Source organism: Dromiciops gliroides, chromosome 4, assembly GCF_019393635.1.
Source record: "Dromiciops gliroides isolate mDroGli1 chromosome 4, mDroGli1.pri, whole genome shotgun sequence".
NCBI classification, from domain to species: Eukaryota; Metazoa; Chordata; class Mammalia; order Microbiotheria; family Microbiotheriidae; genus Dromiciops; species Dromiciops gliroides.
The window spans coordinates 16,605,212-16,624,143 of record NC_057864.1 but is presented as its reverse complement, the minus strand read 5'-3'; the positions used below and the strand labels follow the sequence as shown (position 1 = coordinate 16,624,143).

The window sequence follows — 18,932 nt, the reverse complement described above, 5'->3', positions numbered from 1 at the left end:
TACAGATGAAGAAACTGAGGCTAAGTGACTTGCCCAGGGTCATGCAGCCAGTATGTGTTAGAGGATAAATTTGAACTCAAGTCTTTCAGAATCCAGACTTGGTCCTTTATCCACTGTACCACCTAGGCTGCTCTGGAAGATCTGACATCCTAATGAAGGAAAATCATATAACAAATTACAGATGTGTGTGTGCGTGTGTGTATGTATATGTTAACATTTTTTAAGCATCCAGTTTTTGCCAATCATTGTGCGAAGTGCTAGAGAAATGGAGTTGAAAACGAAATTTTACCTGCCCTCAAGGAGCTTACATTCTGCTGAAAGAAACTTCATATACACAAATAAGTAAACACTCCAATTTGTGCCAGTCATTGTGCTAGGTGCCAGGGACACAGAGATGAAAACTAAATAGTCCCTTCCCTCAGCGAACTTACATTCTCCTGGAAGAAATGACATATGCACAAGTAAGTAGATCTAAAATATATGTAAAGTGAACAGTTTGTATATTTGGGAATCAACATTCTTACAGAAACACTTGGAAGTTTGTTGTGTGGTTTGGAGTGGGTGTGTCTCAACTTCTAGGAATGGTGTGTATGTGAAAGAAACCAACAGGCTGAGTCACTGGCCACCTGCTTTGTGATCTTGCCAGAAATGGAAGTGGAGTCTTTATCTCAGACATTGTGAAAGGAGGGGCTGCTGACCTGGATGGAAGATTAATCCAGGGAGACCAGATCTTGTCTGTGAATGGAGAAGACATGAGAAATGCTTCCCAGGAGACAGTGGCCACTGTACTCAAGGTGAGTCTAGGACATCTGATTGAGTTATCTTATAGTACTTTGTAGCTAGCAGGCGCCCCTCGTACCCAATATCATTCCTGAAAATGAATAGGAAATGGCAAAATTATAAAATATAATTCCATAGAGCCAAAATCTGTTTGATTATAAACCTACATTGGTTTATGTGACAACACGGGAGAAAAAGATTCATTTATTCATTTTAGAATTTAATCCCTGAATACAAGACGTAAAATTGCTTAGTGGATCGGAAATTAGTACTCTGGACCCAAGCTGAGTCCTGCCACTCACCACCACCCATCTTCCTTAGCAACTCTCCAAGACTATAGGTCATAGGCGTTGTTTTGTGTTGAGTGTCCCTAATTGGAGTTCCTTTCATAGGTTTAGAAAAAAACAAAAATAAGTCCCTTGATTCACAGGAGAAAAAAATTCTAGAAAGAAGGAAAATTCTATTGCTGGCTGTAACTGTATTAGAAATGGAGGCTCAGAGGATTAATTAGCATCTAATTAGTATTCATGCTATCAGGTACCATAGATAGGTACACATGGTTTGTTTTGTGGGGCCATGAGGGTTAAAGTGACTTGCCCAGGGCAGCTAGATGGCACAGTGGATAGAGCACCGGCCCTGGAGTCAGGAGTACCTGAGTTCAAATCCGGCCTCAGACACTTAACACTTACTAGCTGTGTGACCCTAGGCAAGTCACTTAACCCCAATTGCCTCACTAAAAAAAAAAAAAAAAAAGTGACTTGCCCAGGGTCACACAGCTAGTAAATGTCAAGTGTCTGAGGCTGGATTTGAACTCAGGTTCTCCTGAATCCAGAGCCAGTGTGCTATCCACTGCACCACCTAGCTGCCCCCAGTACACATAGTCTTGATAGGAATCCATTTCATCTGGGAACAACAGGCCTGAGAGGGAGTTTCTAAGCTCACTCTCATCTTCCTCCTACCATTGGATAAAAGATCCAGGCAGGTAGCTCTCACTGGGGCTGGCCTTTAGGAGGTCTGACCAACAGCTGCTGCTGAATTCCATTAAGCACTGAAGCTGGAGTTATAAAAGCCCATGTTCAAATCCTCCCTCTGGTGTTTACTAGCTTTGTTTGCCTGCCCAAGTCATTTACCATCCCTTGGCCTCAGTCAAATCAACTTCAGTTAAAAAAACCAAATAGACACAAAGGTGAAATCTCTTCATTGAAAAGTGGCCAGTAGCAGCATATTCAATCAATCACTTGGTAAGCACTTATTAATCACCTACTGTGCTTCAAGCTCTATACAGAGGGGATACCGAGGCAGCAATGGATAGTTACTGCCCTAAAAGAAGTTGCTTTCTATTGGAATGATCATTATCAACATGCCATTCTGCACCCCCAGCTAGGGAGTATTGGCTCATAGGTGAACAGAGCTGGGCTGTAGCCTCCCACTGATGTTTTTTTCTGGATTTTTTCTCATTCTAAGTGTGCTCAAGGCCTTGTGCAGCTGGAGATCGGAAGGCTAAGGGCTGGTTCTTGGCTCTCTTCAAGGAAAACCTCTCAGAACAGCCAGGTAAGTAGTGACCTTGAAGGATGATGTAGATTAACAATGAGTGGGCTTCTCTAATTCAGAGACAGGGGAATGCCATGAAAAGACTCCTAGAATCCCTGGTACATACTTGCTGTGTGACCTTGGGCAAGTCATTAATTTTCAAGACCCCCCTGGGCAAATCTTCAAGACTTTTAATTGATAGAGCCAGTGCATTGAGGGAGGGGATTTCCTTATGGAAAATTCCAATGAATAGTTCTGATGAAAAGGAAGGAAGACCCCAGACTTGGAATCACAAACCTGGGTCCCAGCACTGACTCCCTCTTTCTTCTACTGTAGAAAGGGAGGTAATAATTCCTGCAATACTGACTTCATTGAGCTTCCTGTGGGGACTAAATGAGATGATTACACTCAGGTCCAAATAACCAGCTTCTCAAGCACAGGATGGAAGAGCAACGGTCACACAGTTTTCCCTGCCAAAGATGTGGAGGTGTTAGTATACCAGAAGTTTGATATAAGTCAACAATAGTGCATGGCAAAGAAACTCATACAATCTCAGACTGCATTGTCATGGCTCTGGCATCCAGGGACAAAGGAGGTCTGCTTTGGTCTGACCTTAGGAAAACATGGAAAGGCTCGAATGAAATAAGGAAGAGCTAAATGAGCAGAAGCAAGAGAACACTGTAACAGCAACACTGTAACTGTAACAGCAACATTGTTTTTAAGAATGACTTTGAGCAAATGAGTCATTTTGAGTATTATAAATACTAAATTAACTATAAAGGACATAAGAAGGAAGACACTGTCTGCATTCAGAGAAAGAACTAATAAACAGAAGTATGTTTAGAACGATTTTACATATATCTATATACCTGTTTGTGTTTCTTGGTATCTATATCAAGAATAGGAGAGAACAAAAATGTAAATTTATTATATTTAAAAGGAATAGCAAGTTGTACATAATCGATTAGCAGTTTCATGTGCAATCATTTTTTTTAGTTATAATATGTTATGGAAATGCTTGTTTTATTCCATAAATTAAAAAATAAATATATATTTTTATGAAGGTATCCAATGGGGGCCAACCAAGATGGTGAAGGCTTTGACTTCATGTCATATGACTATAGATTGTGGGAATGGGGGGGTGCGGGGGCAGTGGTTGGACTGGAGAAGACTCAAGGAGGGACATGATGGGCAACAAAAAGATTTCTTACATGGAAGAGGGATCCCACTCCTGCTTGGCCCCAGAGAACACAATGAGGAGCAATGGATGGAGGTGGCCAGGAGCCAAGTTAGGCCTGATTGGGGGGGGGTGCTTAAATATGGTATATCTGTGAAATGGGTGGCCTTGCGAGCTAATGAGTTTCCCTTTGCTAGAGGCCTTCTGACTGAATTCTCTTTTGGTTTTTGGAGCAAGGCTTCTTGGTCAGATATGGACTTGAATTCCCACTCTGATGTCTCTCTATAACCATGAAGCAGAATGTATTTGTAAGATATGGTCATTATTATTATCCGCTTATAAGATCCCAGGTCTAAGTATGGAAAGACTTTGACTCCCCCTAAAGAAGCCAGTCACCTCCAGAGAAGGAAGCAGATGCTCAGAGTGTCTGCAGTCACAGCAGTTGTTAGCATCAAGGCAGGGGCTCTGATCATCTTCCCACTGAAGCGTTCTGCCTCCCTTCTTTCTTCTCCACTAACTAGCTAAGCTTTCCCAATTTCATAACAGTGGCTCTTCAAACCTCCGGCTGTTTGGATTTTTGTCTTCCATAAAGTGTGTTTCAGGTCCCCTAGTTCCATATTATTTCAGTAAGGTTTGAATGCAGAGGGATGGAAAATAAAAGCGAGGGGCTTATTAATTCACTGATTTTTCTGGTCCCTTTATTGCCAGCAAACATTTTCCTCGAAACATTCTCCTCTGCTCCCCAGTTGGGGCTGAGTTGCCTGAGTGCATTTGGACACAGCTGTGTTTATTAAAAAGGTAACATCTGGTGGCAATTTGACCCTCATTAGCTCAGCATTGTTCTGCTCCTTCAATGAAATTTTGCCGTCAAGCTAACTTGTGAAGAGCGAGGGCATTTAATGAGTCATTCTTGGGGGAGTGGGCAGTGCCAGGTTCTCCCTGGTCTTGTGGACTGGCATCACTAGCCGTGCTGGCAGATATTGGGGGCTTCTTTGCAAGATTAAAATAAGCCTCATCTTAAAAAAGACAAAAGACCCTTTGCAGTCCCTTTTTTGGCTGGCCGTGAACGCCGGCCTCGCTGAAGAGTCCCGTATTTAGCCCGCTAATCCGCTCCATGCTGTGCTTGGGTATAGACGCCCTTTTGTCTTAAGGCAGCAGAAGCGATTTTCGATGAGAGGGGTCACCCCATTTCCATGGTTATCAGCCTGCAGCTGTTTCAAGATGACTGTCTCGAGGACCCCCTTTATGGCCTGAGTTTGCTGAAGTGAGTTTCCCAGAGAACAGGACGGTATTCTGACAGCCACGATGACTCTTATACAGAAGAGATTCAATGGAGCTGCCTGCTCTCTTCCATTGGCTTTTCAGAGGGGAATGGGCCAAAGAGGGTACCATGACTCTGACCACACCAGTCAGAATGACCCGAGAAATATTTGTGATTTCCTGTGTCAGCCAAACAGAGACAGGAGCTGCTGATGGTGTTGTGGGCATTCTTCAAGGAAGTAGAGACTTCCTGCAGGCTTTCAGAGGGAATCTCAGACTTTGGGTTCAAGTCCTGACTGTGGTGCTTAATACCTGTGTCACTTACTTGGGGCAAGGCACTCAGCCTCCCTTCATCCTGGCTTCTTCCTTTGTAAAATGAAGGGGTTGGAATAGATGTCATCACCGCCTGCTCTAATTGTATGACCTTGTGATCCAGCGGCCCTGGAAGGGAAGGGCAGGGGGAGTCAGGGGAGGGGAGAAAGATTGGCAGGGTCTTGCCTTTCCAGCTTGGGGGAAGGGCTGGGGAGGAGGCGCAATAACTATCTTCAAGTCTCTGAGGGTTATCACACCCCCTGAAAAGAGATTAGAATTGTTCTTTTTGCCCCAGAGGGCAGAAGAAACAGGAGCAATGGGTAAAAGTTTGAAAGAGGCTGGTTTAGGGCTGATAAGGGGACCAACGTCCTAATAATTACAGCCATCTCAGGGTAAAAGGAGCTTGCTTGGGAGGTCAGGGGTGCCCCTTCTCTAAAGGTGTTTAAACAGAGGTTGGGTGACCACTTCTCAGGTGCCCTATAGGGGCCATTCTTAATGGTTATGGATCAGACTATGTATAGCCACTGAGTGTCTTCCTATCCTGAAGTTCTGTCATCCTATGAAATTCCTGCATTTGTCAGTGCCTCACTTTTCCCCATCTGTAATATGTGTGTGCTAGTCTACACAGTGTCTATGGTCCCTTTCACCTCTAAATGGACGACTCCCTGCATGATTCTTAGTGATCTCATGCTAACTCCCCATGGTCCCTCTTTGCTTTTCTAAGAATTCCAAACCAACAAGGAATAAAAGAAATTTTCTGGGAAATAGCACTCTCACCAGAAGTTTCCTGGAACAAAATATCTTCCAGAAAAAGAATCTTAAGTCATTTTTAAAAGTACATGACTGCCATATTTTACTTTAAAAAAAAGGGGGGGGGCAGCTAGGTGGCGCAGTGGATAGAGCGCTGGCCCTGAAGTCAGGAGTGCCTGAGTTCAAATCCGGCCTCAGACACTTAACACTTACTAGCTGTGTGACCCCAGGCAAGTCACTTAACCCCAATTGCCTCACTTTAAAAAAAAAAAAAAGATACTGGATGTTCAAACTCACTGTATCATTGCACATGGAGGGACCTGATCATGTTCATTAACCATTAATCATGGTTCAGGATGATGGTCAGAAGACAATCCAGGGGGCCAGACTCTCAATGCAGAGGGTGTTACCATAATTGTTGCCACCCTCGGTTTCTCCTGTGGCATCTCCTTTCATATCCTCAGAGCTTCCATGTGTCATCCTATCTTTGCTGAATCCATGGAGATATTGCCATTCCCAGTGACTCACTGAACCTTACCCAGCCTGCTTAGAAACTATTGTGGAGGCTGACAAAGGGGACAGGTGTGAGTCTATTATGTTGGGATGATCTCAAAAAAAAGAAAGAAAGAAAGAAAGAATTTAGGGATACACTGGGAGAAGGGTGAAGGGAGAGGTAGAATGGGGTAATTTTCTCACATAAAGGAGGTACACACACACACACAAAAACTTTTATTGTGGAAGGGAAAATGGGAGGCAGGTTGGCAGGCAATTGGTTCCAAGAGGGAAGAAGATAGAAGGATAGATGCATGGATGGATGGATAGACGGACAGACATATATATACACACACACTTAATTGTGTACAGAAATCTAACTTACCCAACAGGGAACTAGGAGATGAGGACGATAAGACATAGGGAAGGGAGGATGATAAAAGGGAGGGCAGTGGTTAGAAGCAAAATAGGCTTTTGAGGAGAAGCAAGCTAAAAAGAGAAGACGACGAAAGAAGAAAATGGGATAGAATTAACCACACAGTTATTCGTCATAACTATGAATGTGAATAGAATAAGCTTACTCATAAAACAGAAGTGGAGAGCAGAATGGATTAGAACCCAGAATCCAACAATATGTTGTTTGCAAGAGACACACCTGAAACAGTGAGATACACAGAGAGTTCAAATAAAGGGCTGGAGCAGAATCTGATGTGCTTCAGCTGAAGTAAAAAAAGGCAGGAGTGGCAACCATGATCTCGGACAAAGCAAAAGCCAAAATTGACAGAATTAAGAGAGATAAAATAATCAGGCTAACTACATTTTTCTAAAAAGGTACCACAGACATGAAGTAATATCAAAAATTTTTACAGCAAGTTTCTCTGAGAAAGGCCTCATTTCCCAAAGATCTACTGATTATAGAATTGAGACAAATTTATAAAAGTAAAAGTCATTCCCTGGTTGATAAATGGTCAGAGGATATGAACAGGTGATTTTCAGAAGAAGAAATCGAAGCTATCTCTGGTTATATGAAAAATGTTCTAAATCCTTCTTGACTAGAGAAAGGCAACTCTGGGGTAACACCTCCCAATTATCAGATGTGACATGCTGGAGGGGATGAGAGGAAATAGGTACACTCATGAATTGTAGGTGAAGTAGTGAACTGGTCCAACTATTCTGAAAAACAATCTGGAATTATGCCCTAAAAGGCTATAAAAATATGCCTTCCCTTTTACTCAGCAATACCACTACTGGGTCTGTATCCCAAAGAGAAGAGAAAAAGGGTCTCTATGTACAAGATTTATTTGTAGCAGTTCTTTTGGTGGTGGCAAAGAATTGGAAATTGAGGGGATGCCCATAAATTGGGGAATGGCTGAACAAGGGGTGCCACATGATTGTGATGGAGACTGTTGTGCTATAAGAAATAATGAGGAGCAGCTAGGTGGTGCAGTGGATAAGCACTGGCCCTGGATTCAGGAGGACCTGAGTTCAAATCCAGCCTCAGACACTTAACACTTACTAGCTGTGTGACCCTGGGCAAGTCACTTGACCCTCATTGCCCTGCACACACACAAAAAAAAGAAAAGAAATGATGGGAGGGGTAGTCTCAGAAAAACATGGCAAGACCTATATGAACTGATGCAAAGTGAAGTGAGAAGAACTTGGAGATTGTCATGCACAGTAACAGCAATGTTGTAATGATGATCAACTGTGAGAGACTTGGCTACTCTGATCAGTACATTGATCCAAGACAATTCCATTGGATTTATGATGAAAAAATAGTACCCACCTCCAAAGAGAGAACTGATGAACTCTGAGTATAAATTGAAGCATAATTTTCACTTTATTTTTCTTGCTCAAAAATATATGGTTACTATTTGGCATGGTTTCACATGTACAATTGATATATTGCGTGCTTCTTCATTGATTGGGAAGGGGATAGGAGAGAGGCAGAGAATTTGGAACTCAACATTTAAAAAGGAAAGAATGTAAATTTTTTTTTAATTTTGGGGGGCCATTTCCCATGCTATCTCCCTTCTCCCCTCCTCATCTCATGTCATTCAAACACCTTCCCCTAGCTGTCTTCTTTCACCTCCTTCACAAGAAGACTTGGTCTTCCTTGCAATTGCAAGCCTTCCCAAATGATCCCATTCTATCCCAGAGTTTCCAGCAGATCAAGGCCACTATCATCCCCACTCTCTCCAACTGACCCACCCTATTGGAAAACAAAAGAACAAGCATTTGAATGGAAACCTGGAGGACAGCAAGAATGCTCAACTCAGATTCTGTGTCTCTCATTGTAGGAGAATAGATCTAAGGTCTCGTTTTACAGGTGAGGAGGGGGTTGAGGGCCAACAGGGTTAACTGAATTGTCTCAGCATCCAAGCTTAGAGTGAAACTCAGGGCCTTCTACTTCTAAATCCAAGCCTGTTTTCTGCAATACCACATTGACCAGCTGGTGGTATAGTGGACAGAGCCTTAGACCTTAGAATGAGGAAGTCTTGAATTCTGCTCAGATGCTCAATTTCCTCATCTGCAAAATGGTTAACAATGACACATTTCACAGGGCATACTTTTAAATCTGGCTGCTTTTTTCATTGTAGATGAGTCAGCACAGTGTCCGGAGCAGTTTCCCTCCTTCCCTGGCTCCTGTCATCACCAGCTTGCAAAACCTGGTTAGCACCAAGAGACCCTCGGACTCTGCCCAGAGAAACTCAGGTATGGTTTGCCTCTGCCCCGGAAGAACCGAGCCTGCAACAGGGAATATTCAGGTCGCCTCCTCCCTGGAGCAAGATCTTCGCTTGAGTCCGAATCTCTGTCAGCCTTGGGAGCTTGAGACCTGTTCTTCTGGGTTCTTGAAGGCCTATCAACAGTAAACAAGGCCAGAGAGTTTCAACGTGAAATATTTTTTCCACTTTATTAAAGCAGTGAAGCATTTGGAACAGAAGAAAAAAAAATCCCCAGGGGCCTTGTAAAATAAAACCAATATATTAAAGCAGTTCACACAGAGAAAATGAAGAAATTGTAGGTCGTTAGAAGTAGGTCAGCGGTCCATGCTTGGCGGGGAAGGGTGGGTAAGGAGTGGGGGGAGAGAAGAGTAGGGCGGGAGAGGGAAGGAGGGAGGGAGGGAGAGAGGAGGGGGGGGAGAGAGAGAGAGGGAGGGAGGGAGGGGACAGGGAGAGGGAAAGAGGGAAGAAAGGAAGCAAAGAGAATGAGGGAGGGATGGAATTCAGCGAAATTGAATAGCAGTTGACATTTGGTCAGCTCCAGAACCCTTTTTCCACAGTGTCACACTTCAGGCCCCTCCTCCTGCCCCACAAAATAGACACTCCAAGTCCTATTGTAGAATGGGTCAGAGGTGAGACCTGAAGCCAAGTGTCCCAGCCTCTAAGGCTGACCCTCTCTCCCCTCCATACTCTGCCTTGCCAACTATAGTCTATCCACACAGACAAAATGAAATCAATTGTCATTCATCACAGGAAAGCCAGAAGTTCACACTTGAAATCTCTTTAAATAGAAGAAAAAGAAAGCAAGTTGTATTGGGTAAGCCAGCCTCTAATTCAGGACAGCAAAAAACAAAACAAAACCAGATTCCTTCCTACAGACAGAAAGGGCTCAGCCTCCAGGCCTGGTGGGTGTGCTCTCTCCCCTCACCCCACCCATTTCCATCAACATCTGGCAGGCCCAGGTGAAATGTTTATGTGGATCTGTCTGTCTCTGGCCAAAGGACCCTCCTTTGTAACTGCAGACAGTCTGTGATCAATGGCTCCTCATTGGTTAGGTGGCACTGGGCCTGGAATCTGGAAGACTCCTCTTCCTCAGTTCCAGCCCTGCCTCAGACACTTCCCAGCTGTGTGACCCTGGGCAGGTCACTTTACCCTGTTTGCCTCAGTCTCTTCATCTGTCAAATGAGCTGGAGAAGGAAATGGCAAACCGCTCCAGGATCTCTGCCAAGAAAACCCCATGAAGAGTCAGACATGACTGAAACTGAACAACATTTGACTATTGAGGGGAAAGTGTCTCCTCAGGGTTTGCTTTGGGCTGTTTTCACTTATTATTAATCTCTTCATTGAACTGTCTCTTAATGAAGAAAGTTAACCCTGTGTTTCTTTATTTACTAGGCACTGATACGGGCCCCAGAACTGTAGAGATCATAAGGGTAAGTCAGTTGCTTGTGTCTAATCTAGAGCCATCATAAGCTTCTCCTGGGTGTGCTGGGCAGCACTTTCACAATTCGGGTGTCAGAGCCTTCTGGATCCCCCTCCCTCCCAAATCAGAAATACCTCTTCCTCTTCAGACCCCACATAACACTTCACATGGCACCTCCCTTATGGGCTTTCAGTATGAAACACCAATGTTAGCCATTGGATTTTATTTTCCTTTTGTTTGTGCCTTGAAGGCAGGGACAGCCTCAGTGTTGTCTTTGTATTCCTAGCATTTAGCATAGGACGGGGCACTTAAATGCTAAGAAATGATAGGGGAATTAAACTCAGAGCTGGCCAGGACCTCGGGGTCCATCTATCTATCGCAGCCTGTGCCTGAATAAAGATCCCCCCCATGATTGCCCCAACAAGTGGTCAGCCAGCCTCCGCCTGAAGGCACCCAGTGAGTGGAAACTCACTACCTGCCAAGGTATGCCTTCTACTTTCAGACCACTCATGGCTTCTGCTGTGATGATCTATATTATTGTTATCTGTATAATGTTATTATTATATTATGTCATGTTACCTATTATATCATTATCTGTATTGTGTATCTCAGCTACACAATGGTAAGCTCATGATAAGCTCCTTGGGGGAGGAACCGTGGCTTCTCTACGCTTTTTTTTTTTAGTGAGGCAATTGGGGTTAAGTGACTTGCCCAGGGTCACACAGCTAGTAAGTGTTAAGTGTCTGAGGCCAGATTTGAACTCAGGTACTCCTGACTCCAGGGCAGATGCTCTATCCATTGCACCACCTAGCTGCCCCTCTCTAAACTTTTTCTAACTTCCTGGCACCAAAGACACAGTTAATAAATGTCTGTTGAATTTTTTGAATTGACAATTGGATAAGCTATCATTTCAGAAGCAGTTGGTTGCAGGGTTCCTTTGTGAGGTAAAACTGAGGGTGCCAAGGGCCAGGTGCTAGTTTGCTTCCTGGCTTGTGGTTCACTGTAACCATGCACACGGCTCCCAGAGGGGCCCCGCTCCCACCCTTTCTGCTTCTGAGCTTCTTTCAAGGCTTATTTCTCACTGTTCCCCAGAGTATAGCTCATATCCCAGCCAGACTGGTCGGCTCGTTCTCCTTCCATATGTCCCATGCTCCCCTTCTGCTCTACCCAGGCTCGTGCCCAGCACAACCCAACGGCCAAGGTTCTGGCTTTGAATCATGGTAACATCACTGATGGCCCAGTGACAGCAGGTAAAACAGCTTCTCTCTCTCTCAGACTGAGTTTAGTCATCCATAGAATGTAGGTGTGAGAAGACATCAAATGTCTAAGTCCTAGAACGTGTCCTCTCTTTTTCTTGCCTTCCTTCAAAGTCTTCCTGGACCTGGCCTGGGTGCAGGCACTCTTGAGCAAGACCTTCAATACACGTGCCCTAGAAATGGTCTCTCCCTTCTCCAATACCCCACTTCGGATGTCGATGTTGTCTTTGCTCCTTGTCTCATCCCCTCTGACGGGTTGTGAGTCCCGAGAAGAAGAAACCCAGCTTTGGTCCCTGAATAAGTGAACGAACGAATGAACGAATGAACGAATGAATGAATGAATGAATGAATGAATGAACGAACGAACGAATGAATGAATGAATGAATGAGGTCGTTAATAGCTAGCCTTTATATACTGCTCTAAGGTTTACAAAGTACTTTACATTATCTCATTTCAGCCTCATAACAACCCAGGGATGTAGGTGCTGTTATTAGCCCCATTTTATAGTCAAGGAAACTGAGGTAGAGGTTGCAAAAAGTCACAGGCTAGATATGTATATGTATATACATATATTTAAAGATATACATACATGTATAAAATTTTTACACATAAATACATATACACAGAGGCCCTTACTTACCAAACTACTTGGGGATAGATGTCAAGCCTGCTTCCACAGGGTCTCATAGAAGCTTAGATTTGCAAGGTGCTTAAAGACCATTGGGGCAGTCTACTGAAGCCTAGCCATCCCTTCCGTTTTAAATGCATACACTTTATATATATCTGTGTGTATACACATTTAAGCATGCATACATGCATATATATTACAATACATTTAGGAAGCCCAGATTAAGAGCTCCTGCCCCCGACAGATCCCTCTCTCCTACAGAGGAGGACCCTGAAGGCTAGAAAGGTCCAGTGACTTCCCCTGGGCCACATAACTAAGGAAGAGCAGGTCTAGGGTTGGAACTTTGGGCCTCTGATCAGAACCCCAGCATCCACCTCACTGCTCTCCCACCCTCTTATTTCACCAGAGTATTTCCTGCAGCCAAGGAAGTGATGTGAGTGTAAGCGGATTTCACTCTTCAGGGGAGTAGAGTAAACAAGACCACCGAGATCATCTATTCCCAGCCTGTTTAGTCCTGGGGTCATAGACTTAGAGCTGGAAGGGAATCAAGTAGTAAATAATTCTTAAGATAAATAAATAAAAAGCTGGAAGGGATCTTAATGATCCCTGAGTCCAGCTCCCTCCTTTTACAAATGAGGAAACTGAGGCCTGGAGCAGTTAAGTAACTTTCTATGGGTCACACAATTAGTAACTGTCTAAGGCAGGATTTGAGCACAGGTCCAATGCACTACCCATGGCCTTGCTCTGCTTCTCCTGATCAACAAGCATTTATCAAGTTCCTTTATTGGGCCGGGTCCAGTTCTGACCCCAGGTGCTGGAGACACAGATACAAAAGTGAGATAGTGTGAGGGCCAAAATTTGATATACGGAGTATTATTAGGGTGACTCGCCTTAATATTGGGGTCACGGAAATATGAGGGACTCTTTACCACAAATAATTTTTACCACAATCGTTTCTGTCCACAGGGACCTTATGAGTAAACTGAGTCCCAGAGGAGGAAGGGGACTTGCTCAGGGCTACACAGCTAGTAAATAAGAGTACCCACAATTGAACAGATGTCTTCAGGCTCCTAGGCCAAGGTCCCCACTGTCCATCAACACCCACGCTGGTTCTCAGACTTAGCTGATGTCTTAGTTTTAGAAGTTGTTCATGATCCCAAGGTCATGAATCAACCAATCACACAATTGCCTGCTCAGTGTCTACAGAGAAACATCTTTATTTTGTAATTTATCTTGTTTCTGTTTTGAACTTAACCACTAATAGACACAAACATTTCAATATACAGAGCAGGGGGAGAAAAAGAAATGACACTCTCTAAGAAAGTGTGAACTTTTCTTATTTATAGTTTAACAAACACATGCCTATGTGTGCACCTGTGTACCATTTAATGAGGCGGCAGCGATAGGATGCACACCTGGTACTTTGTCCTGGCACGGTCCATCTTCACGAATCCTGCTCTTTTCTCCCCCTCATTAGGAGCTGAATGATGCCCTGGGAATCAGCATCGCAGGGGGAAAGGGCAGCCCTCTTGGAGATATTCCCATCTTTATTGCCATGATTCAAGCTAGTGGAGTTGCGGCACGTACGCACAGGCTCAAGGTAAGGAAAGAAAAAGGAAAGGAGAATGAATAGCCCTAACTGGGAAATGCAAGATGGCTCCAGGATGGAGCGAGTCAAGGGAGGCGATGACCACTGCGGCTGGACAACCAGGGCTTGTACCTCAGCCCCTCCCGTGAGTCACATCCCGTTGCTGAGCGAGGATGAAATCAGCCATGGGGGTCCTGCAGATTCATGGGATCTCAGAGGCTCAGCCGGAACAGAGTCCCCCATACAAAAGGCCTAAGTGGGCACTCATCAGCAGTACCTTCTCTAAGTTTTTTTCATACCCCCTTCAGCTCTAAATTGCTTTTTAAATGAAAAGGGCTCTTCCCTCTAAGGTTTTCCTCAACCACAAGAATCAAGATTTTCATGAAATTGTGCCTCTTACCATTTAATCTTTACTTAGTTGGAAAAATAAAGTAGTGAATATTTGGCTTCAACATTGGGGTTTTATTGACCAGCCAACTAGAGCCCCTCCCCCTTAGCAGCAGGCCTCATCATTCATTAGTACATTACAAAAGCAGTCCACCAGGTCATTTTTCCAAGTCACAGACTTAATAATAAAAGCTAACCCCCATCTTATTTCTCTGATGGGTCTGAAAAAAAATTATTCTTTGAAATCATAAAAATTCCTCTTACTTCCTTGAACACATATTCTTGGGGGGAGGGAAGGAATATGGAAACTACACAAAAGCCACATAGAGGAAACACAGTTCCAAAGAATTTCCAGCATTCTCTTCAAATTTAATTTTTCTCTAATGATAGTCATTTCTTTCCACTTTTGTCCTTCTAGGTTGGAGACCGGATTGTCAGCATTAACGGGCAACCTCTGGATGGACTGTCTCATGCTGATGTTGTTAATCTACTCAAGAATGCTTACGGGCACATTATTCTGCAGGTATGGTGATAAATGGGCCACACAGCTGCAATAGGTAGATAAGTGGCCTTCAGAAAAGATTGAGCGTCACTGGCAGGAACCAGCATGGCCCAGCCGGGAAGCTGCTGCCGTGAATTATACCGGCTGAAAAGCAAGAAATTATTATTTTTATTCAGAAATTCCTTAATGCCACCCATCCAGGCAGTGAGCACGATTTTGTGAAAGCCTAACGAGGGGAGAAAAATTACTCTCCGCTACGCGTGATAAATCAACAAGGCTTTTGGCTTCCAATGTTCTTTTGTAAACCCAGGTTGGCTGGGAATGGAAAATGAATTCTTTCCTTACGCCCAGACACTGTGACTGAGCTGCCCCATGTATTAATTTCCTCTGCCTTTAAAAGAAGGGAGGAAGCATAATGTTCATTTTCTGTAGCCTGAATAGTTGCCCACACTTTAACTTCCCAGTAGAGAGGCGTGATCAAGCAAAGCAGACAATTATTTATCAGCCTCAGTAGCCCCAGGGTATTGTCAGAGGGGGAAGTGTACTGGGAAGGAAAAGTCTTTTCGGCTGTTAATTACCTCTCCTTCTATTTCAACATTTCAAATTTCTACAAGATGGAGGCCATGCAGAAACTGAGGGGCAGCAATGGATTCCAAACAAGGCACCCCACAAAGTCCAATTGTCATTGCCACACTTCATCAGAAGCAGCGTAATATTTTTATGGGCTAAGAAAGAAGCAAACCCGATATTTTGTATCTTAATTGTTAAAGGAATGGATGGGCTATGGCTCTTAGCAAAATAGTTATTTTTTAAAAACTCAGATTTCAAAAGTCTTTTTGTTTGTACAGCTATAGAATATTTCCAGATGAGATTTACTTAAATGATTGGAAATGTTCTTTCCTCTAAGGGACAGTGTTTGTCAGACTGTCTTTTGGGTTCTGCATTTAAAAAAAAACAACTAGAGTGCATACCAAGAAGGGTGGATGGCATAGCAAAGGGACTGGAGATCTTGGCATATGAGAATCAATCAAAAAAATGTATCAAATACCAACTGTGCACCTTCCACTGTGTTAATAAGCCTTGGACCAAATGAAACAAAGCTCTAAGAGCTTACATTGTGATGGGGGGAACAGCAAGGATATAGAAAAGGTATCCAGAGCAAATGGAGGGAACCTTAGGGACACACCAGGAAAAGCCTCCTGGAGAAGGTGGGATTTGAGCTGTCTGAAAGGAAGCTGAGGTCTAAGAGTCAGAGGGGAGGGAGGAGAGCATTCCAAGAGTGGGAGCCAGCTAGGGTAAGGGCACAGACCTAAAGGAACTTGGATGTTTAGCCTGTGAGGACATGACAATTGTCTTCAAGAATCTGAATGGCTTGTATGTGGGGGGGGATTCAACTTGTGCTTGGCCTCAGAGGGCAGAAGTAGGAGTGATTGAATGGAAGTGCACAGTGCCCAGCACATAGTAGGTACTTAAGAAAGGTTTGTTGACTGATTAGGAAGACTTGAGTCCAAATTCAACCTCAGACACTCACTAGCGATGTGACCCTGGGCAAGTCACTTAATCTCTGTCTGCCTCAGTTTCCTCAACTGTAAAATGGAAGTAATAATAGCATCTACTTCCTAGGGTTGTTATGAGGATCAAATCAGTTAATATTTGTAAAATGCTTCTCAAAGCTTTAAATACTATGTAAGTACCTGTATTACTATTGTTATTGCAATTATTATTATTTATGCAAGTACCATTGTTACCATCGTTGTTTCTATTTTTACTAATATTATCGTGATCATCATTTTTATATTGGACTGAAATCCTCTTTGGGACTTCATGATGACATGCAGGTGACTTGGGTTCTCAAGGGCTGGGCCAGTGAAACACAAGTTCTAGCAAGTTTTCTACCCAGCTGGAAAGAATGGGCTGATTGAGAGATTGTCTGTTGTCTGAGATCCAGCCTAGCCAAATTCCGGGAAGCTCATTACCATTACCCAACTCAGCAATGTCTTCTTAAACTACAGCTTCTGGAACTGGACTCAGTCTTGCAAGTGGAGTCTGACCTGGTCAGCAAACAGAGAGACCAACACTCCATGGTCCTGGGAGCCGTGCCTCTTTAACATCCCCAGAGCTCATGGAAGCGTTCTTGACTTCCCCATCACCCCATTGTGGCATTGACCTTGCATTTCTCCAGATAGAGTGATTCATGCAGACCCTCTCTTAGGGGCTGCAGAGGCAGATGACAGTGAGCTTGAGGGGCTGTTGCCATGAGTGCTGTGTCACTGGTCCATGATTTTCACCCTCAGTCTTATAGTACAGTTCAGGCTTGAGGCTCTACTTACAAACTTCCACCTTTTTCCCTATAGGTAGTGGCTGATACTAATATCAGTGCCATTGCAACTCAGCTGGAAAGCATGTCTGCCAGCTACCACCTGGGCTCCCCTGCCAGCGACCACCATCCAGAAGACCCAGAGTAAGTGACCAAGACTGACATGTACCGATTAGCTGCCCTGGCAACTTCGGGATTACATACAGGCTACACCTTTTCCAAGTTCTAGGATATATAGGTACATGCATGATGCCACAGATGAAGCACTGGACTTGTACCGAGAAATCCTGGGTCTAGTGGCCCATGTTCTTCTTATTTTTTTTTATCATAAGTTTTTATTATTTTCTAGTTACATGTAGAGATAGTTTTCAACATTTGTTTTTATAAGATTTCTAGTTTAAAATTTTTCTCCCTCCCTCCCCAAGACAGCAAGTAATCTGATATAGGTTATATATGTATAATCACATGAAACATATTTCTGCATTAGTCATGCTGTGAAAGAAGAATCAGAGCAAAAGGAAAAAACCTCCAAAAAGAAAAACAAAAAAAGTAGAAATAGTATGGTTCAATCTGCATCTAGATTCCACAGTTCTTTTTTTCTGCATTTGGAGAGCATTTTCCATCATGAGTCCTTTGGAACTAGTTCTTCTCATTTTCTAATCAGCCTGAGTTTGATATTGAAATCTCAACAACACAAATGTATCCCCTGAATCTGGTTTTACATCTTCTTTCCCTCTCTCCCAATACCATGACTAACAATCCTTCCATGGTAGTACCATAAACTGGTCCAGGGGAAAGAGTGTGCACTCCGAAGTGATAGGACCTGGGTTCAAATCCTGTCTCTGAGGCTTATTAGCTGTATGACCTTTGGCATGTCACTTTATAATGAGCATAGTCGTAAAAACTAGGATTTACATAGAGCTTTAAGGTTTGCAGACCACTTTATAGCTATTATCCCATTTGCTCCTCACAGCAGCCCTTGAGGTAGGTGCTGCTATTAACCCCATGAAGAAGTAGACCCATGGTAAGTGACTTGCTGGAGGTCATGCTGCTAGCAAATGTGTGAAGCTAAATTTGAACTCAGGTCCACCCAATTCCAGGCCCAGAGCTCTGTGCACCCCCAAGCTACCTCTAATATAATATTACAGCTCAGTTCCTACCCACCAAAAGGATACTTAAAAAGCAAAGCAAATCATGCAAAGTAGGAATCTGCCATTGCTGTGCAGTCCTTTTGTGTATACGGAAATGCTGTTTTGTTTTCTTTGGCATCAAATAAAACATTTTATAAAACAAAAATCAAGTCATTTTAATATTTTCCCCAAATACATATTTTTAACATTCGTTGTCTTTTTTGTTTTGTTTTGTTTTGTTTTTGGTGAGGGCAATTGGGGGTTAAGTGACTTGCCCAGGGTCACACAGCTAGTAAGTGTCAAGTGTCTGAGGCCAAATTTGACTCAGGTCCTCACTGAATCCAGTGGATAGAGCACTGGTTGGTGCTCTATCCACTGTGCCACCTAACTGCCCCGTTTGTTTGTTTTGAGTTCCAAATTCTTTCCTTCTCTCCCTCCCCTTTCCTCCATGAGACAGTAAGCAATCTGATATGTTATACTTGTGTGGTCAGATAAAATAACTTTAAAATTTTTTTAAATTTTAAATGTGATAAAAATCCAGAGCTTGGGCTCCAAGCAGAGTATTATCTCCTATTTTTGCTTCTGAGCAACAGCATGCCAGAGTTTAGCACCCCCAGAACATGATACCTCAGATGGGTGCTTTTACCTCTCATGACTCAGTTTCCCTTCTGGAATT

The 18,932-nt window shown here is 43.5% G+C and overlaps 1 protein-coding gene across 2 annotated transcripts in view; it reads left to right on the top strand.

Moving 5' to 3' along the window:
* Positions 1-18,932, top strand: part of PATJ (PATJ crumbs cell polarity complex component) — a 320,690-nt gene that overhangs the window by 296,197 nt on the left and 5,561 nt on the right. For both annotated transcript variants that reach the window (XM_044002310.1, XM_044002309.1), the window contains 7 exons: positions 647-794; positions 2,245-2,331; positions 8,902-9,016; positions 10,420-10,457; positions 13,810-13,932; positions 14,726-14,830; positions 17,164-17,270. In XM_044002310.1, coding sequence (XP_043858245.1) covers positions 647-794; positions 2,245-2,331; positions 8,902-9,016; positions 10,420-10,457; positions 13,810-13,932; positions 14,726-14,830; positions 17,164-17,270 — 723 coding nt within the window. The remainder of the gene's footprint in view (positions 1-646; positions 795-2,244; positions 2,332-8,901; positions 9,017-10,419; positions 10,458-13,809; positions 13,933-14,725; positions 14,831-17,163; positions 17,271-18,932) is intronic.